The sequence below is a fragment of the Dicentrarchus labrax genome, unplaced genomic scaffold (assembly GCF_905237075.1).
Source record: "Dicentrarchus labrax unplaced genomic scaffold, dlabrax2021, whole genome shotgun sequence".
In the NCBI taxonomy this organism is placed as follows: Eukaryota; Metazoa; Chordata; class Actinopteri; family Moronidae; genus Dicentrarchus; species Dicentrarchus labrax.
The window spans coordinates 18,700,776-18,723,072 of NW_026136712.1; the positions used below are offsets into that span (position 1 = coordinate 18,700,776).

At 41.5% G+C, this 22,297-nt stretch overlaps 3 protein-coding genes and 1 non-coding gene across 9 annotated transcripts in view; 1 reads left to right on the top strand and 3 right to left on the bottom strand.

The window, feature by feature from the left end:
- fbxw10 (F-box and WD repeat domain containing 10) lies at nt 1-7,421 on the bottom strand. 3 transcript variants are annotated; one of them, XM_051418767.1, is made up of 12 exons: nt 4,989-5,635; nt 4,528-4,683; nt 3,807-3,937; nt 3,560-3,667; nt 3,352-3,461; nt 3,046-3,249; nt 2,817-2,938; nt 2,249-2,403; nt 1,982-2,124; nt 1,540-1,698; nt 1,206-1,426; nt 1-1,127 (listed from the first exon to the last, which is right to left on the bottom strand). In XM_051418767.1, the coding sequence occupies exons 1-12, from the start codon at nt 5,503-5,505 to the stop codon at nt 577-579; spliced, it is 2,577 nt and encodes an 858-aa protein (XP_051274727.1). In that variant the 5' UTR covers nt 5,506-5,635; the 3' UTR covers nt 1-576. The 3 variants fall into 3 exon arrangements, with proteins under 3 accessions (XP_051274727.1, XP_051274728.1, XP_051274725.1); XM_051418768.1 differs by lacking the exon at nt 4,989-5,635 and adding an exon at nt 7,258-7,421 and having other exon boundaries at nt 3,046-3,461; XM_051418765.1 differs by having other exon boundaries at nt 3,046-3,461; nt 4,989-5,637.
- Nucleotides 6,651-6,721, bottom strand: trnag-ccc (transfer RNA glycine (anticodon CCC)). Its single transcript has one exon. It is a non-coding gene; the product is annotated as a tRNA-Gly (tRNA).
- On the top strand, nt 6,791-12,191 carry LOC127373889 (histone-lysine N-methyltransferase PRDM9). 2 transcript variants are annotated; one of them, XM_051418763.1, is made up of 7 exons: nt 6,791-6,879; nt 7,451-7,558; nt 7,671-7,763; nt 8,223-8,500; nt 8,631-8,698; nt 9,397-9,587; nt 9,705-12,191. In XM_051418763.1, exons 1-7 carry the CDS (start codon nt 6,831-6,833, stop codon nt 11,813-11,815), a joined length of 2,898 nt encoding a protein of 965 aa, XP_051274723.1. In that variant the 5' UTR covers nt 6,791-6,830; the 3' UTR covers nt 11,816-12,191. The 2 variants fall into 2 exon arrangements, with proteins under 2 accessions (XP_051274723.1, XP_051274724.1); XM_051418764.1 differs by lacking the exon at nt 6,791-6,879 and adding an exon at nt 6,950-7,097.
- The window catches only part of LOC127373891 (neurabin-2), a 20,080-nt gene continuing 9,971 nt past the window's right edge, over nt 12,189-22,297 (bottom strand). For 2 of the 3 annotated variants that reach the window (XM_051418769.1, XM_051418770.1), the window contains 9 exons: nt 21,282-21,414; nt 19,337-19,475; nt 18,956-19,060; nt 17,137-17,269; nt 15,751-15,903; nt 15,583-15,636; nt 15,199-15,428; nt 15,013-15,109; nt 12,189-13,639 (listed from right to left, as the gene is read on the bottom strand). In XM_051418769.1, coding sequence (XP_051274729.1) covers nt 13,589-13,639; nt 15,013-15,109; nt 15,199-15,428; nt 15,583-15,636; nt 15,751-15,903; nt 17,137-17,269; nt 18,956-19,060; nt 19,337-19,475; nt 21,282-21,414 — 1,095 coding nt within the window. In that variant the 3' untranslated portion in view covers nt 12,189-13,588. The remainder of the gene's footprint in view (nt 13,640-15,012; nt 15,110-15,198; nt 15,429-15,582; nt 15,637-15,750; nt 15,904-17,136; nt 17,270-18,955; nt 19,061-19,336; nt 19,476-21,281; nt 21,415-22,297) is intronic. The other variant, XM_051418771.1, reaches the window with a different exon arrangement.

A 22,297-nucleotide genomic window follows, 5' to 3' on the forward strand; every position in this document is an offset into this window, starting at 1 on the left:
TTCGAGAATATGAAAATACAACCTTTTATTTCAAAAGTTTGGCTGAAATCAAACTCTAGAAGCAAATTACTTAAAATATTTGAGATACACTGTATAAAAACAGTGAATTAACTGGCTTCTCCCTCCCATTATAAATATTAACTATGTTAGTATTATAAGTTAATAAGTTAATATATCAAAAAAAGAAAAAAATACAAATTTACCATACAATAATCTGATTTTAAATACAGTATAAAGAACCATAAAACTTAAAGGAAACTACTTTATAATAACCCTGGAGCCTCATCCAGTCACAATCAGGTGATACAATACTGACCCCTAGTGGAGTTTTAATGAAACATAACATTTAAAAACACGGTGCCTTGGACAACAAAGATGTCCAGGACACCCACTGTGCCGTGGTGAGTGGAGTTCTGCTAACACATTATCATAAAAAAGGAATACATTTTCATCTATTGATGCACATGTGACTTTCTTCACACTGTTTTGTCTCCTGCTTCGTATTCCTCTTGGACAGGATTTGCTCACAGCTCTGCATGAGATCCCTCTTGGACCGGACACAGTCTTCCAGCTGGTTCACTGTGAGAACCCTCGCTGCTCTCTGAATGAACTCACAGCGCTGATGCTGGGAAAGCTGGTTCTAGTTTTCATGGAGCATTTTGGATTAGGTTGTGATCTCATGTGCATGCACTCAGGAGCCTTTGTAGTGCATCCATTCACTCTCTTGGTTGCCCTGTGTGTGTTAGCACTGTGAGGCTCCGCTCTGCCTTGCATTGTGTTTGTCACATTTTGACCAACAGCTCTCTTTGAAATGGGTACACAGGTCTTGGCCCTTCTGGGATCACCGCCATGTGTGTGCCACAGTGGATATATCGGAGTCTGCAGCCTCTGTTTCAGCACCTGCAGGTTGGAGTGCGGAGGATCCAGAGGGTCCCAGGAATCTCGCAGCCTGGCGTTGCACTCCATGTTGATGCTCACTTCGTCCGTGCACTGAGCCTTCTGGATTGCATTGACCCTGAGGAGGATGGAGTCACGTGTCGGAGGATGGTGAAGACCCCTCTTCTTTATCCGTTCACTTGTTGCCTTCTCGCTCAGCATCACCGACCGTTTAGCAAAGCACTCTCTGGCTATGAAGGAAAGGTTTCATTAACAACAGGGACCAACGGAACTTCAAACATATTTCCTCTATTGTTGAGCATGTTTACCTTGTGCTCGCCATTTAGCAGGGTTAGGCAGGAAGCAGGTGTTGGTTGAATCCACTTTTGCCAAATGATCGGCCCCAACAGAAGCGAGGGGAATCTTTCGGAGCAAAGCTGCAGATTTCTCAGAAACATCACCCTGGCCTCCCTCTGTCGACGCCGTGTAGTCCCAAAACACTTTGGCAAACTGGTACCGCTTCACGCTGGACGTCGTGTTCACTAAGATACTAAAAGAGCGTGTAAAATAAAATAGGAAAGACGAATGCATACTAGCATTGGTACAACATCTGAACATTATACCATAATAACAAATAAACCTGCTTTCACGCATCTGTCTCACCTGTTGTCATGGAAGTGCAGGGACAGTATTCGGCCTGTTTCAGCCTCTGCCGTTATGTCTCTGAGACAATCTCCGGTGAGGAAATTAAATATGCGAATCTTTCCATCAAGACAGCCAGTAATGACACGGAGGTAGACGAGAGTGAGAGATTTTACCTCCCTGCAGAAAAGACAGCCTTCAATTTAACATTTAGGGTTATATATAAACCGTAACTGTGGAGAATACTGTAATTAAAACAGCAGGCAAGATATTTCACACAAGTTGTTCAGGTGGTAATAACAGTTAGAATATTTCTATTAGTTACAAATAGTTAACGCTGTCAGGGAAAAGCTACTAAGGTAAGAAAAGTTAAAAAATACACTGAAGACACTGTAATCCTACAAGATTAAAGTAAAAATGCTGAACTTTCTGGGGATTTGAGCTCCAAAGGTTTCTTGCTTACTTTGGGTGGCTGAAGGTCATAAGCGACTGTTTAGCGTCATTGTTGATGCTCCAGGCCATGACCTGACCGTTAGCGTCCCCGGATAAGAAGTGCCATTCGTCGATGAACAGGCACTTCACTGGGCACCTGTGGGCATCAATCACCTTTGGAAAAGTAGGACACCAACAATCAACAACGGTGACCAGACGCATAGGTATTATCAATTGTAGATGACATACAGGTTAAAAAAAGTTCCACATTTGCTCCACAAATGACTAATATTCTCACCCTGAGCAGCGATGCCTTCTCCATGTCCCATATTTTGACAAGGCCCCGATCACAGCTGCTATAGACGGCTCTTTGGTTGATCTTTACGCACTGGACTGAACTGGGGTGCTTGAAATTAAAATCCTCAAAATGCTTCCCTGTGTGTAGACTCCACACTGGCAGTGTGGGGGTTAAGTTTAGCTTTAGGTATGTACACATACCAGTATTAAACATTAAACATTAAAACTTACAAATTATTCTTGCAATTCAATCACTTGTGAGACATATATGGAAAAAATTGTTCCCATACAAGTGAAATAGACACTGAATTCAAAATTTGAGTCGAAGATTCAGGTTTACTGAATAACTTTTTGGAACAAAACTCAAAATTCATCTTCCAGCCTTTGGGAGGCTCTAACACAATCCAGATAGCAGTAAACCTGCTTCTTGGAATAGGTCCCTGAAGGTCATTTCTTGTTAGAGAAAATGCGATTGGTAGAAGATGTGTTGGAACAACCGGAAGGCCAGGTTTGTTAATATTACAGTTAATAATGAATAATATGAATGCTATACATCAATGGCTGCTTACCTTTCACTAGACAATCTTTGGCTCCTGAGACAAGTCTATCATCGTGGACATCCAGACAGTTGACAGTGCCAGTGTGCCCATACAGCGCCATCACACACCTGTCTGTCTTCAAATTCCAACACCTATAGATGTGATTACACAACAAATAAACACCCAGCCTAACAAATCTACTTAAATCCCAAGGAGGAATATGTATTACGACATGCACTATCTTCCATCTCCTCCTCACCTGATACTTGCGTCGCAGCTGGCGGTTATCACCAGGTCTCTCTCCTCACAGAGCAGCACTGCCCGAATGCTGCCAACATGGCCCTTCATCACAGATACGACTTTTGTTTCTGAGGCCACGTAAAGCAGATGCACCGCGCGGTCCTTGGAACTCATGGCCATTAACGGCCCGCCTTTGTAGCCCACCACCCGCAGAAGATCTTCTCTGTCAACACACAACCAGATGACATTCGTGGTATGACAATGTGTGTTTGTTAGCACCAGTGAGCCTCTAGCTACATCCAAACAGAAGGTTGATCCCACTAACTTGTCCAGCAGCACTGTGGTAAAATATGCACCACAGTAAACATTTCTCTCTTCCATTTGCACTGTCTTGGTCTTCTTCATTTTGGCATAAGCGGTTGCAAATGGCTCGACCTGTGGGACCAATCAAAGAAAAGATAATCCATGTATGTACAATTGCATTTCTGGTACAGAAACTGACATTTACAGACATAAAGTGTTGATTTGTTGACCTTGTGGACACTAGGATGAACATCCACTTCCTCATCATCCTTGGCAGGAACGGGGACTTTGACAATGTTGGCGTAAGTAGGACTGACTATATTAACACCTCTGCACCTCTAGGACAGGAAAAAAAAACTATTACTGATTTTATTAGAAACATATCTTATTGTTAAACTTGTCACATCAAAAAAAAAAAGGTTTTGATTTCAATCTCATCACAAAAAACTACAACAGCTTTAAAACCAAATGCTCCACCTTCATCATTGCCTCAATTTGATCCTGGAAAATTCTTCTGAGCTTGATTTCCTCCGTGGTTTCCTGTGCAAGGTGCTGCCAGTATCGACAAACCTTGTGGCAGCGCCTCAAAGCGTGCTCATCTAACAGACCTGGTAGAAGACACACATGCACAGTATAATGTCTACGGGTATGCACATTATTAAGAGTTTAAAAATAAGAGTTACTGACAAAAATACCCAAAATGTTATGTTCATTACTTTGTCACAGTGCATTTAAACTGCATAGACGCCTTTTTACTTGTCACATTCTTCCTTTAAGTAATACATACTTTTAACCTGCAGACAAAGGTCACTGGGAGCAAACAGCCAATCGGTTGCTCGGCAGGGCTTTGTTATTCTTATATCCACTTGAATGGGGTGGATTTAAACAAGAGCATTCTTGAGTAATTTAGCTGAATCCCCATAGTGCTGTTAGACTGAATGTCAATGGTCACTTCAGACTGAACACTGAGAGAGTAAGAAGTCAACTCCACTACTGTTTGTGTGTGTGAAATCTTGAGGCACTACAGAAGTGCACATTATAAAATTAATTTGCAAGTATATGTTGCATAAAATAATACATCACAAAATATAAAACTAACTGAATTACATCAAGAACCCAAATATCTGGCAGGCTGCAAACACTGACTGCATGTGCTTCTGTTGAAAGGTACTCCAAATATCAGTGAACCTAGACTTACCTAATATCCTCTTTGACAGATCAACAGGTAGGCAGCCTATGAAGTCTCGGTATCGGCTCACTCCAGACACAGACTTTGAGGATCCAGGCACTACCATGAGAGCAGGGTCTTCTGAGTCCTCATCTTGATCACGTTGATTGGTACTGCGGCTTCTCACTGAAATGGACATGCAATTATTATGTGATACGAAGCACTGATAACTAAACATTACAAATCCACTGAGCAAAGAACTTGTTTCATTAGATCCCTTCATTAATGAAAAGCCATCGCTAACTGTATCTGGGTTATTTACCGACATCTAGCGGCAATCAGTGGAATTGCACTGTCTGCACCTTAAATATACGTTACAACTTGAACTAAGAGAAATGTAAAATTAAGAGTTTGTTGGTAAAAAAAATATATATATAAACGACAACTCCAAAAGAAAAAGAAAAAAGCATAAATCTTTGTGCTGTCTTTACCATTAAATTGCAGAAACCCTCGTTTTTGTCTGACCAGAAGCACGCTGGTCAAATTAGACACCATGCGTAATAGTTCCGAGTCACAAAGTGAAAAAAGACGGCACAGATATCGTGATTTTATCCAGTCCGGGCTGCCATTGAACCAGTCCCAGATCTGACTCATGTTCATGCCCCGTGGTTTCCCGTCCAGCGCACCCTCCGGACCACCGCGGCAGGGGAAATCCTGAGGAGAAGTTGGGCTCCTTGATCTGGCGTAAGTGAATAAAGTCCACGACGTTACACCCAGCATATTCCGGACGTTTTCGAGCAGCTGGGTGTTTCTGCACCGTAAAAGCAGCTCCACTAGAAACCTCCTCTTGAATTCATCCGACACCGTCCACAAGCACCGAGTGGACGCCGGTGGTTCTGGAGCAAAGGCGCAAGATGGACACATCCCGCACATGTTGAGACATCCCTCCGCCGCGTTAAAGCTCCTCTCGCTGAACGACACACTTCCACCAAATCTAACAGACTTCATGTCGATGCTGTAACGTTAAGTTAGTTGTTTTTTGTTTTGTTTTTGTGGTGCTCTCTGTTGGCTACCTCGTTGCTTTGAACAATATCAACAAACATACAGGCAGCATTCAGCAGGTTGCCAGGCAACAGGTTCCACCCGCCAGGAGGGAATGGATGCTGTCAGGGAGATGTAGCTGAGCGAGCCTGCATTAGCTCCCTGCACACTACTGGGCAGTCTCTAACTAAATCAGCTTGCTGAAATTGATTGCACCTGGATGAGTTAAACTATTTATTTAACATCTGTAAACTTGTGGTTTTTTTTTTCATTGTTGAAATTCAGTTCACAACATAAATAAAGTCCTTGAAACACATCTTCCCGTGCTGTGCATACTGTGTATACTGCAATAACTTGAACCAACTGTACACAAACTACACCTTGCAAATATGCACATGGACAATTTATTTGTTGTTATACGCTGTTTAAAATATTTTGCACACCACTCTACTGCATACTGCATATAGTGAATATATTTTGAATTATAGGCTTATATATTTTCTATCTTTAAAATACTTTTATTTTATTATTCTTTATTTTACTTTTTGCACTACATTCCACTGTATCAACTGTATCAATAAAGGAACATGTTATCTTATCTTCTAATATCCACCTACCTCATCTACATAAAGAAACCTGCACATAAATATTTATTTCAGCGTTCTTTGCACTCTGTCTGTGAGTATAAGTCTGTGACATTTTATAATTTACACCACCTTAGAGGGCATGTGTAACTATTTAGTTGTTACCTGGCCGTGGTGCAACTCATACACTGTCAATGGTGCAACCGCTTTTATTTTAGTAATGCATAAATCACAACTTCATAATATTTTACATTATAACTAAGGCTAAGTGTGAACTTACACACAGCTGGTGCAATAGGCTGCAGGTATTCAGATTCAGTCTCCAAACAGTTTTGTTTGTTCTGCTTTTGCCAACTCTCTTGAGAAGTTTGTGTGATAACAGCAATAAAACAGTAACGCGTGCCACGAAGCAAACAGTTTGTGCACAACAATATAATACCACAACATAGATTTGTTGAATTTATCTAACAATTTGCTTTAGAAGACACAGATTTTATTCAATTAAGCAGCTCTAAGTACAAAAATACGTGCGCCGCCCGGGAATCGAACCCGGGTCGCAAGAATGGGAATCTTGCATGATACCACTACACCAGCGGCGCCGATGACTGATAGACCTCCAATGGTAGTCAATAGATAACCAATTAAGAAATACGATTACTGGTTAAGATAAAATAGGTATGTTCGCTTCGATGTGACTGATTGGCCTCAATGGGAAAAACACTACGAACAACTGTGAGAGTAGCTCCATCGCAAATAGGTAATGTGAACCAACGTCACCGCTTTTATTTAGAAAAGAACAGACATAAATGTGGACCCTTATTCTGAAAGAGGGGATTTATTTACTTCCGGGGACAGCTTGTAGTTGTGTGTTCCTGGATTTCAGTCCGATATGTTAACAGCATGCTCAGCAGCTAAAACCAGTTTGTAACCGTGGTTGGCGAACAGTCCGAGGATTAATCGTCTGTATACATTAATGTAAAAAAAATATTACTTTATTCTGTTTTATAATGTCTCCGTCTTGCTGGTGCTTCTGTGATAGCCACATAGCGCTAACTAACTCTCGGGTTAGCTATGATAATGCAAATTATTAGCCAAAACAGACTCACTCGAGAACTTTCTTTCTACTGAATCTTACCAAGACTGCGGTTCTTCTCCATCTTCTCCATGAAATCTAATGTTAGCCAGCTAAACTGTTTACTGACTGATGTTCAGCGAGCTATCTCAAGGCGCTAACGCGTTAGCTCCCTGTATGTGTTGTAACCTGTCTACTTGTGTGAGCAGCTGTCTTAAAGATTGATCGTTAACAGTTTCCCGTCAAACCTCCGCAGAGTCTGCACTCATGGCGGACAAGAGCAACGGTGTGGAGTGGGTAGAGACAACCGAGGAGGTAGTTATAACAGAGGAGTGTCTGCCCCCCGAGAACAGCACTCCTGCAGGTATGATAGGTTTCCTCAGTGCACTGGGTTACAGTTTTAACATTTAACCTGGTTTTATGACTTGTTTTCATGTGTGCCTTTCTAAAATAGTGTCTTTGTTTTGCTGCTGTAGTGATACAGGTTTTAGAGCCAGCAGAAACGCCAATCCAGAGGTTACTGGACACTGTGGGACATGGAGATAACCCAGAGGCTGATAGTGGCTTCTGTAAGCAAGACACTTTCTTTCCTCTTATAATTATATCCACAGCATCCTTAGGCGTAATACAAAGTTTCTACATTATCTTGGACAACTTGTAGAGCCACAAACTAAAGGCAGGCAATGAACAGATGGCATTAATGTTGTTTATTCTTCTTCTTGTGACTGGAATTGTCCATTAATGAAAAAACATTGAACCTGGGTGCAGACAGTGCATGCTAAAATAAGGAGATATGTAATCTAAACATGGTACAGCAACACTAGATAAAATGTTAATGCTGATTAGATATTTAGCCTTGGGTGTACTTTCTTGCTTACCTTTTTTGTAGATGGAATATGCTGTATTAATGTGCATGGTAGTGCTATCTGCACTTGTTAAATAATACATGGTTTTACATTGATAAGCATTAAGATCAATCACTGCATTCTTACGTTCTTCTGCCTTTTTTATTTTTTTACATTTTCCAGATTGTGAGGAGTGTCTGACTCTCTTCCAGGACCAGAGTGATCCCGCTAACATTAATGGCCCCTCTTTTATTCTCGACTTTCCAACGAGCATGGGCATCCCCCAGAGGGCCCTCCTCAGTATTCCCTATGGCCTGATGATAGGCAGATCTAGTATTCCAAGTGCAGGCGTCGGAGTCATAAATCATGGACCAATAGTGTCTCCAGGAATGCATTTTGGACCGTTTGAGGGGGAAGTGACAACGAGGGAGAACGCCGTGGCAAGTGACTTCTCCTGGGAGGTGAGCTTGTATATGTTAAACCAAAATCAGTAGAATGACAAAAGTGACATTTCTCCTCTCTGGATTCTTCTTATTGTGGTCTTTGTTATTTGTATATATTATGTCTTTTAAATATTCTTATTTTCTGCAGATTTACAAGGGCAAAGATGAGTATGAGTACATTGATGCTGCCAGAGAATCACACTCAAACTGGATGAGGTAATGTATTGAGTTCTGCTGTTGTGACTGTGTATGCCTCTTTCTCTTCCAGCCTCAGAATTCATTCAAAAGAGTACTCCACTGATGTAGCATTGCTCTTCTATAACATGACTCATGATGGGCAGCTTTTTTTTTAAAAAAAAACTCCACGCAGCAGAACCAGAGATATCCTCTTTTTTTTTTTTTTTATTCCATGACTTCTTCTTCCTTGTCAAAACCTGCCGCCTACATCACCCACAATGCAACTCGACCACCAACAGTCCAGTCAGAGATTCAGTTGTCTTATGCTTGTAGCATCTAATGTAGCACAGATAAAGTGATGGCCATTTACCAGAGGTTGCGAGCCACGAAAGGCTTTAAACAATTTATTTTCACATATTCAGTAGTATCTGGAAGATCTGTATTGTGTAATATTGGTGGAGTTACCCTTTAGATTATATTAGAAAAGAAAAAAAATAGTACGACACACGGCATTAACATGGAGAAATAAATGAGTTGACACTGAAACTCAATTTGGCAACTAAATTGGACTCCTGTCATAAAATAAAATCACTGCATCCAGGTGTCTGAAAGTGAGAAAGGTACACACTTTCTCTCTCTCATTCATGTGTTCTGTAGTTAACCTCATGGTATCTCTCTATGTATGACAGAAAATGGTGCATCTAAGAATCTGTTTCACCGTGTCTCCTCTTGCACAGGTACGTCAATTTTGCTCGTAACAAAGACGAGATGAACCTGCTGGCAGTCCAGTACAAAGGCAGCATCCTGTTTCACTGCTGTCGCACCATACACCCTGGAGATGAGCTCATGGTGTGGCCCAGCAACAAACTTCTCACCCGTTTTAGTGAAGCTTGGACCCAGGTGTGTTTGATGAAGCTGAATGCAACAGGTATGTTTTGCTAGTCAGAAACAATTGTAGTTATTTTTTATGGATTATTTTCCATTAGCTTGTCATTTAGCTAGTTTGATCCATTTGTTATTTTTCTCTTTTCCTTCTAAATTTTAGAGAGTAATACAGCTGCGACATCTCAGATCTTCCTGTGCTCCCACTGTCAGCTGTCCTTCACTACAGAGGCTTTCCTCCAGAGACACACAGAATGCTTCCACATACAGACTAAAGGGGAGAGCGCAACAACAGCAGCTGCTGAGGCAGTTGAGCCTGAAAATCCAGCTTCTAGTGCCGACCCAGGTCCCTCTGCAGAATCCCTGGTGGTGGTGCGTGTTGATCCAGTCGAGTCAAATACGTGTGGTGATTGCGGGAAGATTTTCAAGCAAATACCTCACCTTAGGAGGCACAAGCTTTGTGTCCACTCAAACAGACGCCCCTACTGCTGTCCACAGTGCAGGCGGAGCTTTAGCCAGGCGTCTGGCTTAATCAGACACCAGCTAGTTCACAGAAAGCAGGCTGTGATAAAAGACATTGTTCCTCATCAAAGCACAGTGCTTAGTGAGAAGAAAGAGAGCTTGACGGAACTGAGGTCAGAACGTGCAGATCCAGCTGTAACTGAGGAAACGAATCAGATGAATGTAAGTGAGAATCTACAGGAAGCTACGGATGTAACCGAACCTGAGAATACTCCTGCAGGGGAGGCAGAAAGATCCCAGTGTAATTGTTCAGACTGTGGTAAGAGCTTCACAAACGAAACATACCTCAAAAAGCATAGGGTGAGTGTCCATGACAGATTACGTCCGTACGTCTGCACTGTGTGCCAGAAGTGCTTTGGCCAGTACAATGACCTGACCAGGCACCTATGCTGTCACCAAAAGCTAAACAAAATGGGAAAAAAACTAAATCAGGCTCCAGAGGAATCTACTACCATGCCCTTTAGCTGTGCTGAGTGCTCACTGGCTTTTCCTTCAGTGGACACCATTCAGCAGCACATAAATGAGCATCACTCAGAGGAGACCGCAGTGGAAAATCCAGAAAATGATCCAGTGCCGGCTGGTGATGATCAGAGCCACGATCCAGACTTCATTCCACAACCCTCGGTGGCTGAACCAGTTGAACCTGTCCAAAAACGACCCTCTCAGAGGCCTCAGCGACTTGCAGCTAGATCTAAGATTTCTGCCATAACCAAGCTCATAGCTCCAAAACGAAGGACAGCCATCTGCAAGAAGCCATTAACCAGCCCTGCTCAGGCTGAGAAGAGCTCCACTGAACCAGAGGCACCTGCCGCCAGAAATGGAAAGCTGGAAAAATACAAATGGTTTAGCTGTAATCGCTGTAAGCGAACCTACGCAAACCCAGATGAGCTCAAAGCACATAAGTGCGCTTTGAGACAGCACAAGTGTGGTCAGTGTGGGGCGACCTTTAATAAGTCTGGCTTCCTGAAAAGACACGAGCAGATGGTGCACGTAAATGCAAAATCATACAACTGTGAGCGCTGTGATAAAGTCTTCACTACATCTGGTAACCTCAAACAGCATCAGAAGAGCAACACTTGCATGAGGTATCACTGCACGTCGGAGCTTTTCCCATGCTCCTTTTGTCAGTTCTCCTTCACTATGAAGAGCTACCTTATTAAACACGTCAAAAGGCACCACCCTGTGGAGTATCTGTCACACTGTGATTCAGACACCCTCATGGATGAGCTGGAAGAGGAGGAGGGGGAAAGAGAATGCATCTGCCCCCATTGTGGGAAGAGCTCTGCAAACGCCAAAGCTTTCAAATCTCACTCGTGCTTCCAGCAGGTGAAGGTGCTGTACTTGTGCACGGACTGCGGGAAGGGCTTCACAAACCACTACGGTCTCAAGCAACATCAGCGCATTCACACGGGCGAGAAGCCATACAACTGCCCCCACTGCAGCAAAAGCTTCTCCTACACCGGCCAGCTGAACGTGCACCTCAGGACTCACACCGGGGAGAAGCCGTACCTGTGTACTCACTGCGGGGAAAGCTTTCGGCAGTCGGGAGATCTGAAGCGACACGAGAGAAAGCACACGGGGGTGAGGCCCTACAGCTGCACCGAATGTTGTAAAAGCTTCAGCCGACCGCAGAGTCTCAAAGCACACCAAATGCTTCACCTGGGACAGAGAATGTTCAAATGCACCCAGTGCGGAAAGAGCTTTTCCCGAAACTACCATCTCAGGAGGCACCATCAGAAGGTGCACTTGTAGTCAGTTTTAGAACTTAAAAAAAAAACTATCAAAGATGTAAACTGAATTGCACTACATTGCAACTGAATTGCACTTGACAATTGTGCCCTTAAAGAGTTGCAGAGAATTTTTGAATGTCCTGTAAATAGCATTATTCTAACTTAAGTTGGTTTAAAGCCGAAGCATTTCATACCCCACAAATTCTATTATGTTTAGAATTTTCAATTTTTGTTAATTATTTGAAAGAGGTAAACATAAATATAATGTATGTCATTCATTCAATGGATGTACTGCAATTAAACATATGTAAAGGAACTCTCCACAGTCACATAAACAAATGCTTCTTGTCTCTCAATGTCCACTTGCTTTGAAATAAAAACAACCAACTTGATCATCACTGTTGACCATTTATTCCACAAAACATACAATGCAAAGCATGTGCACTGTACAAGCCTTAATATTATGAAAATACTCATAACCATGCCTGTTTTTTTTCAATTCATTAATCTTAAATTTGTTTTTGTAGTCATCCAGATCTACTTCTTTTTTACAAGACACAGTATAACTGTCTAATGAACATTGCTTTTTGCATTGCTTTTGTCAGTTTTTGTCCTTGTTAGCTCATATTTCCACCTTGACTATATTATAAATATTAAGTAAAATTAAAATATTTCAGTCTTACCTGAACTATACAAACATACTGGTATGACAGTTGACACAAATAGACTCAATTTCATTTTAAACTGTGCGGAAATTGAAACAGGTATAAACCTGGCAGTGTTTTCCATGTGCTACACACAGCGGTGTCAAGTGCAGCTGCTGGTTAGAGACACAAGCTTTTTAAATCTATATCTTTGCTGCTGGTAACGGCTTCTTTAACATCCCAGTCCAGTAATGTTTCTTATATCAGTAGTCCTAACTAATACCAGTTACACAAGTCCTTGACAACATCCATTTTGAGGGAGAGAAAGAGATCCATTTTCATTTGTGGCACAGCAGTTGTGGAGGCTTGTTTCTGTGGTCCTTTTTTCTGAAAGAAGCGAGGGGGTTGAAACCGGAGGATTGGACGCTCATTAATGAGTCCTAATGTGTAAAAAACACAAACACTTCTGAAAGGTAGGCAGCAGGTGGTTCTCAAGGTTAAGTGACAAGACCCCTACGAAGGTTGGGTTACTGTTTGTACAATTTCGAAGACACCTCAAACACTGTTTCCGTTCATTCCTCCAATCCAGTGAAGCACCTTGTTGATGTCTTCTTCAGTGCAATCTCCGTCCAATTTACACATCTTCATCACATAAAATATACAACAACCCTCAATCTCATTAGTTTATATTATGTTAAATGTTATAGACATTAAAATTTTTTACAAACCAAACTGATTGTTAAACCACACAGTATCACATCTGTACAAACTCAGAAAAAAAAGGTCACAAAACTAGGCAAAAGAAAGAAAGGAAATTGTTTTTTGGCAATTAAAAGCAACAGCCTGGTCTGTCACAAAACCACAAATTAAGGGATTAAATACTGAACTCTGAAAATTAAAAAGGAACAGTACACATCTAGAGCTCGACAGAGTCTGTATTTGTGATGGTAAAACCGTTCTTCAGTTCCCATAAATGTTAACAGAAAAACATGGTTAAAAGGGTTAAGTGGCCGAAATAGCCTGAGGACACATATACAGTATGCGACCAGAAACCAAGCTCAAGTTGGAGACGAGAAAATACCCTGCAGGTCATTGCAAGTACAATAACACTTATCTTCTGCTTTCTGACAAACGGAAACGGACAAAGGCTTTTATAAAGGTTCAGATTTCAGCTCCTCCACCCTGCACTCCAGGTCAGCCACCTAGAGAAGAGAGAGGAAGAGGCAGTTATGACAATGTTTAGTCTGTTCTGGCATGTGAACAAAATATATACAGTAGGGTCCAAAAGTAGTAGCCACGTCGGGCTTTTAACAACTAATACAACACACTGACTTACATATATCCTCTAAGGTTTTGTGGCTATCACTTGTCAGCTTTCACCTTCATTGAAAACTATGTAATGGTTTATATAAAGGCCACAACATTTACTGAAGCAGTCTGGGGACAAATTGTTCTCATGAGTGCTGAAAAAAAACAAAAACCCACAGCCTCATATTCTAACAAACCAGTTAAAAGTTTCCTTGCAACTAAAATTGGAGGGACTTTCAGAAAGTGAATTTCATTCGGAGCAAGAGCAGGTTGGACCTAAAGTGACCCTGCCATCAACAAACTCCATAATGACAGAGCTACAGAAGTTAAAAACACTGCAAGCTGCTGCCTTAGAACGGGAGAAAGAGTTTCAAAGCTACTCCTTTTCGGACAAATGTGGCAAAAGCCCATTATTGAAAATTGGATGAAAGTCTGCAGATGAATCTACTGCAAGTTTAAATGTATTGCTGCGAGCAAAGAGCTTAGACAAGGAGATTCCTGTAAGAGGTGCTGACTTGCATTTGATCAACTACACCAAAAATAAGTTCTGCACAGCATGTCGTCCCCTCTGGTTTAAAAGAAGATTGATTTTCCAACAGAACATTTTCCCCTAAACATGCATCAAAGCTACCCCAGGCCTGTTAGTCCAAAGAAGAGTGCTGACTTTAAAGACTTTCCCTCCACTCTCAACAGATCCTGATCCTAATGAAAGTCTTCGGGAACATTTGAAAATGAATACACAGGAAACAGAGAGTAACGTTACATGATGCTCAGTGCTCTAAAAGACAAGAGGAACGTTGTGAATTGCCAGTGTGCAAAAATTTCAGACATGAAGTATGCTGTGATAAATGTGGACCTTCAGTACCTTAGCAAGCTGTGAACAATTCTGCAACAATATTTAAGAAATATAATGAATGTATAATGGAAAGATTATTGGAGTTCCCTGCTGGTCTACGGGTTAAGACGCAGACCATGAATTGCAACGCCCGGACTGGGGCCTATATTGCATCTCATTCCCCCTCTTAGCCCTCATTTCCTGACATTTTTATACAGTAAGCTAACTCATAAATAAAGAACGAAAATGCTGTTTGATTTTAAAAGTGTATTAGCTGCTGGGGTTGAACTCAGCCTTTTGGACTCCATAAATATCAAATGTAACCTGAGATTACACTTTGGCACAGACGTGTTGTAAAATTGATTGAATATATTTGAGGGTAAAAGCTAAAAGTACAACCAAAGTAACTTCCTTCTAGGTCACCTCCTGTACCTGCTCTTGGAGTTGTCCAGACTCCTCTTTCAGAAGAGAGGCCTCAGCTCCAACTTGTGCACAACGCTGGGTCTCCTTCTTCAGGTACTCAATCTCCCTGTTAAAAAGGAAGCAGAGTCAGAGTGTCAGGCTGTAACATATCGCCCAACTCTTTTAACTCTCATCTGTGTGCTCGCGCTGTCTTACTTCTGCTGATACTCCTTGATCAGGCGTTTGGCTTTGCTGTACTTGCGCTCCAGGGCCTGATACTGGGACTGTGTCTCCTTCAGGTGCTCGTCCACTGCCTGGCACAGGCTCTGAGCCTCCATCCAGTAGCCCTCGAGCTTCTCCATACGCTCCTTGTTCTCCTGCAGGGTCTGCTCCAGCTGGGCCTTATCCATACGCCAGCGCTGCTTCTCCTGCTCCGCGTGGTGCAGCTGGAAAGACAAGTGAAGCATTAATTTCAGTCAGAGAATAATGTAAACGGACACCTCTGATCCTTAAAATAATCAATGCTTCGTTGCTACTTCTGCCTATAGCATTAAATATAATTTAATATAACATAAATTTGATTTTAATTTAACAACTTACCTTTCTTTTCAGCTGTTGGATCTCAGCCTGGGTCACTGCATGCTTTATTTGGAGCTTCATGGCAATGAGAGATGACAATTTTAAATACATGTGTTAATATTAGGTACATTAGAGGAAATAAGCTGTGATTACACAGGAAATGTTCCAGTTAAGGAGTCCATTTCTTACTTCTTTGTATTTATGGGCCAGTTTCTCTGGGTCTGTCTCCAGAGGCGACATGTCCTCGTTCTCTGCCAGGTCAAACACCTCGATGGCACTGGGATACGGCGGACTGACTTCCTCATCATCGTCTTCTTCCTCATCTGTGCCGTATTCGCCACCCTGCAGAGATGAAGTCAAGGTAAGAAACCCACACAAAGACAAAATAATTATATAAAGTTCAAAAGCCCAGTTCACCCAAATTATGAAAAAAAACACTTTCTTACTACTTTTTTACACATGAAAACAGAACAAAAATCACATTTGTTTACATTTATTGTTAATTGTGTGGATAAAATGTCACAGAAAACAGGAAAACAAAGTGAAATAGTCTTTTAATGGTGTTTTTAAGAGCAAGTTTTTGTGCTGTGACACCAAATGGACACTAGATGGTGCAAAACTCCAAGGACTATACTTTGTACTATAAAATCCACTGCTTTTCAAGAACCACCCACCATCACCCTTACATGAATGGGGTTAACTTCCTCTCTGTTGTCATAGTGAAACTACACACAGCGTTAGAGCACATTCTCTGTTTATGTAGGACTAAAACAGAGAGACAATCTGAGACACATGGATTAACAAAGCGAAGAGCATCCAAGGGCATCAAATTTGAGTCATCCTGATTTGTCCCCATTTTGGAGCTGAGCTTATCGTTTGATCAGACTGACACGTGCTGGATACAACAGTGTGGCTTTTCGCCAGAAGCAAACACAACGCAGCCACACAGGACAGGGTCACTTCTGTTCACCATGGTGTTGGGATGAATTTCATAATCCTAAAGAGGAACCAGGGACATATTTTGCAACGAATGATTGCAAAAAAAACAGACTTATTTTTCATTTTAGGGCAGTATTTTGTGCCTGAACAGGTTGGCATAGTTACATAAACTTTAAAGCTCTTTAGTCCTGCCTTTGTTCTGTTGTCAAGTAGCTTTGTGTTTCTGCTTTGTGTATTTTTAAGCTGCAACTGTTAAATAACACCTTATGTCCCATTTATTGTTTTCCTGATTAAAATTTTGATAAACTCATGCATTTTTCTTAAACTAGAATGAATTCTCTCTTAATATTGACGAGACACTCTCTCAGCTGTAAAAGACCATGCTACTCACATGCCGAATCTTCCATTTAATTCTCAAAAATCTGTCAGTGTGATGTGTGTGCATGCAAGTGAGGGAGGGAGGGGAGGGGAGGGGAGAGTTAGTAAGGATTAGTAAGCATTGCACCCTCACCTCTGCACTGTGCATGTGCAGACGTTGCACCACCCCTGATTCAAGAATGACAAACCAAGCAGTTTTGTCAGTTCACATTGGATCCTACACCAGTACTCCCTTAGCCCTGACGCATGAATTCTAACCTCTTGTTCGTCCATGTACTGGTTGTAGCGCTGCTCCATCATCTCCCTCTGCCAGCGTTCCTGCTCCAGGGTCTGCTGGATGAGCTGGGCCACTTCGCTCTGTTCACCCGGCTTCTCTCGCCCGATCATGAACCTGTAATTTAGGGCAGTCCAGCTCAGTTGGGATTGAAAGCGCTGAACCCAAAACATGTTCAAAGTAGCTACGTAAGCTCAAATATCCAATATGGTATGATACTGTATATGCATGCTAAATAATGCATGATGGTCTTTTTTTTTCTCCTGACCAGTGAGGACAATGAACACTGGCTCCACAAGGACCAAGAAGTGTTTTTCATATATAATGGACAACTCTTCAGTTGGTATATTGTAATGTATTAATGTAGTAAGGAATGTGCTGGCTCTCTGATGACAGAAAATGGCTTCCTGTTTAGAGCTGAACAAAGGCAGTCTCTATGGAGATGGCCTCTTCTATGATTAAAATCAAACCACTCAGCTCTGCCTCTCCTTTAGTTCATTGTACAGTTCATTATAACAGCTATATGTTCCCTGATTGAGACTCACAAAAGTCCAATTAAAGCCAACGTGTACACAGTAAACAGGAAATAATACAGTATATCATGTTGAAGCCACAGACGCTTATTAAGCCAGCCACTGCAGCCTTTCAATTTCTGACGCACTAACGGGTAATTAAATGTTCACAAACACACTTCCTGCCCACGTCTATTCGTCTGCCTGACGTTTTTTTTATGAATAGGCCTGAGCTCTAGCGCCTCACTGCAGCAGAGCCATAATGTATGAACTATCTATGGAGGTCTCTGGTCTTCACAAGTCACACAACACTAACAATTACCCCACAGTGCTGACCACTAAACCCTGAATTATGAATGAGCTTAGATGACAAAAGGAGCACATAAGGAACAGACAGCTCCCAAAATGCCAAAGAGCTGGGCTACAAATAGCCCTCTGGCATTTCAAAATGATACTTTTGATGCCAGGGGTATTTGTTCCTGATAACCGTGTTTTCTGTGGCTCTAGTGTGGATTCTTTGGACCATATTCAGGATGTCTCAAAAAGGAGCTTTTCAATACAGAGGGGTATAATCATGACCCTGTGAGACTTGAGATATAAATCTACAGTCTGGTGAGCTGAATGGGCAGGATGTGGTAGAAGTCAGTCCTGCGTGTAAGACTGGCTGTGGGTATATACCAAGAGGAAGCCATCTCTTCGAGTAAGAATGCTGGATGTCATAGCAAGCTGTGGCAACAAAGTGTAACAAAACACATATAGCAAGCCCAAGGGACCTACACAATGGCAGCCATAAAAATAAATGCCCATTTAACTAAAGGCACAGCAGAGATAAATGCTAACATCAGCGAGCTAACTGGGTCACAATGACAAGGTTAACATGCTGATGTTTAACGGGTAATGTTTACCAGCTTAGTTTAGCATGTAGCAAGGACAACTGAGGTCCATGGGAATGTTTAAGTTTTGCACGTATTTAGTGATAAATCAGTACTAAATAAACAAGTATTTTGACCTGATGATGATGCTGGATGATGTATGAAGCGTGAAATATTTATTATAATTTATCCCAAGGAGGACATGAATGTCTCTGCAACATTTCATGACAATCCATCCAACAGTTGTTGAGCTATTTCTGTCGAGACCATAGTGGTGGACCAACATTTCCATCGCTAAAGCCACGCCGCTGTTGTGGCTAAAAAAAACACCACACTGACGTTCATCAAGATCATTTGTGTTGATTAATGTGCATCAAAGCAATTGCAATAAAACTGGGACTGTCCAGAGTAACTCTTACTTGACAGTTCCTGAGGTGTTCCTGAGTACGGAGGCAGCAAAGTTCTGGGTGACTCCCACCAAACTGGTCCCGTCCACCTCCACAATCAGATCATTCACCTGGATCCTAGAGGAGGCAGTCAGGAGAGACGTTAAGGGGTTTACAGTAATAGCTCAACTGTGGCCTCTGTTCATCATCTTTATACTGAAGCCCACACGAGCCATACTCCTTTTATGAGTCCTCGTTCTTGGCAGCAAGACCTATATACAGTTGCCAAGAACCAGAAAGACAAGTGGGACAGTGAAGCATCCGTTCCTGGAAATAAAACTATAACTACCAAGCTGACCTCAGGTTGACATGTAGTTTACAAAGCGAAGGCCTTTTCAGTTTCAATTAACATACCTGCCATCCCTGTGTGCTGCTCCTCCATCTGTGACCGTCTTCACAAAGATACCCAGCTTTTCCAGGCCCATGTCAGCCCCTGCACCCATCCCGATGATACTGATGCCCAGGCCATCGCCATCTGAAAGGGAGTGGTGAACTGTATAATATAATAAAATAATAATTTGTGGTGGGTGAATAATTTTAGATAGGTGAACTCGCCTCTTTCCCCTTTAACACAGATGAGATTCAAATTAAAGGTGTCCTGAGTTTTCTTTTTCAAAGCTTTGTTTTCATTCAAGGTTACTCACCAAAGCACATTGTGTGTGTCTGAAAATGCATTTCCTTCTTCATTAAACATTTACAAAGGCATTTGTTTGGAGAATTGTAAACATAGCATTGTTAACATTCATGTTTTCTTGCTAGAAGTTGTCTTTTTCCTGCCTTTGTTGGTGTATGAGGATGACAGTTTAAGTGCGGCAGGACTGTGACCGGGTATTAAGCTATTGAAAATATTTGATAGACGTACTTATTTATTATATATTACTTATTTCACTACTTAACTCTCTAACTACTTAAATCACCTTGCTTTTCTCTTCAGTAACCTTTTCCACACAAGCCACACACACACCTACTCTGGTCCGTGTCACTCTCTCACACACACACACACACACACACACACGGCCCGCACCCTCTCTCTCTGTTTGTCTCTCTCTCTCTGTATGTTTCTCTTTTGACTTTCTTCAGTAGTAACTTTCACTTTGCTTTTAAATGCTTGATTTAAGCAATATATTACTTTCAAATGCAGAAAGACTAAAGAATGTTAAATGTTAAATTACAATTTTAATTAAGCAGAAGTGTACATTTTTTAAAAAGGAACATCGCTGTCCCCAGATCCAGTGAGACAATCTGTTCCAGAGGTTGGATTTAAAACTGCAGAGGGCAGCTTCACCGCAGGTCTTTGTCTGATTTTTTTGGTACAGTGAGCAGCAGAGTCTGTGGATATGAGGGGGTCTAACAGGGGCATGCAGCACATCCTGCAGCATATCAACCACACAGTCAGAGGCAAGTCCATGACGAGATTTCTAAAGTAGTAGTAGGATCTTAAATTAATCCTTAGACTACATGGAGACTATACAAGGATATGGATTGATGTAAGCTCCTTTCTTTGCACTTTTTATTACTGACAGCAGCATTCTGTATATTGCTGTAATTTATTTATAGTTGTAATAAAAAGGTATACACAAGCTTCTTTGTATTTCGAGGACAGAGAAAGGGTCTGACCTTTACACAGACTTCAAATAGTTAAAACAATTTCTGTTAACTATGTGACTCGGAAGTTCAGTGATCAGTGATATCATCTAGATTTCCTGCCTGAGGTGTAATATGCCAAGGTAGTGTATTAATATGCGAGTACTGTCTCTCTCTCTGCTCTTTTGGACCAATAACTACAGCCTCCATTTTATCCTGATTCAATTAATGTTGACAGTACACACAGCAGCACATAATTTATATAGAACATGGTCACATATGGTATCCTGTGTAACCTGCCCTGTACACAACTCTATATATAGTCTGCTATAAATATATTAATGCACCATAATGTTGAAGGGATGTTGGAAGTGTAGCTCACTGGGGAGAGATGGAAGGTTGCACTTTCTTTGCCTTGCGGGTAACAGGATGGTTGGCAGAAGGCAGTTGGTGAACAGTGAAAGTCTTTTTACATAAGTAATAATGAAATGTGGGTTTTTTTTCTCATTTGACTTCAGCTATAGATAGAACGGGCGAATGGAAATGTCAAGTGGAATGTAACCGCACATACCAAAATTAATTTTCAAATACCTTTTCATGAATGTCAAATTTGTAGTACTCAAACTAACCACATTATTTGTGAACGCAGCTTTGTACAGGTAAAATTTGGACAAATACTGTACACATGGGTGGGTAACTTTATAAGGTTCACTACCTTTCTCCAGCTCCACGGGGAACAGGTCCAGCCTCTCCACCCTCTTCTCCAGCTCGTACTCAGCAGACGCCGCCATGGGGTCCACGTCTTCATTACGCCTGTCATAGTCCTCGTTGGGGTAGGTGGCAAACACCTGTGGGAGGAGCCGGAGACACTGGATCAGACTGAGAATCACACTTTTATACCTTTTGTCCAAGACTGTGAATTTGTAAGTTTCTTATAAGGAATACATCAACATTTTGGGGAAAACATTTATTCTCCTTCTTGCAGAAAATTAGATGGGAAGATCAAATACCACTCTCATATGTGTGCGTTAAATATGAAGTTACCACTAGGAGACAATTACCTGAGCTCTGTTCAAAGGTTAAAACATCAGCCTCTCTAAATGTCATTAATTAACGCTTTAAATCGTGTTTCATCCTTCAAAAACCTGGGTTACAAGGCAACAATTTGTGGTTTTATGTTTGGACAGAGCCAGGCTGGCTGTTTCCAGTCTTTGTGCTAAGCTAAGCTTACCATATCCTGGCTGTAGCTTCATAGTCAGCATACAGAAATAACAGTGGCATCAGTTTAAGTGATGATGAGGCTGGGGCATAAAAATTACATAATAAATAAAGAATTTACTGAATATGAGTGAACTTAAATACTAAAAACATGTCTGTATGTTAAATATGAAGCTACTGCCAGCAGCCAGTTAGTTTAGCTTAGCATAAAGACAAAACAGAGAGGGTAATTCCTAAACTGTCTAACTACTCCTTTAAATAAGTCCCCTGTTTATTGATAACTGATCCTCTCTTTGTTGTTTTTGCACTTGTACTTGACGTTTGAGTTTCTGTAGATAAACCCTTTCTGTTCTTTGCACACACAGTGGCTTATCACTTTCGTTCTTCTACCCAGACCTTTTTGCATTTACTCCAAATATAACTGCTACTGAAAACAGAAAACACACGTTGCACCCATGGGGAGCTAGTCAATGCTGAATCACCTGTGTGTGTATGTGTGTGTGTGTGTGTGTG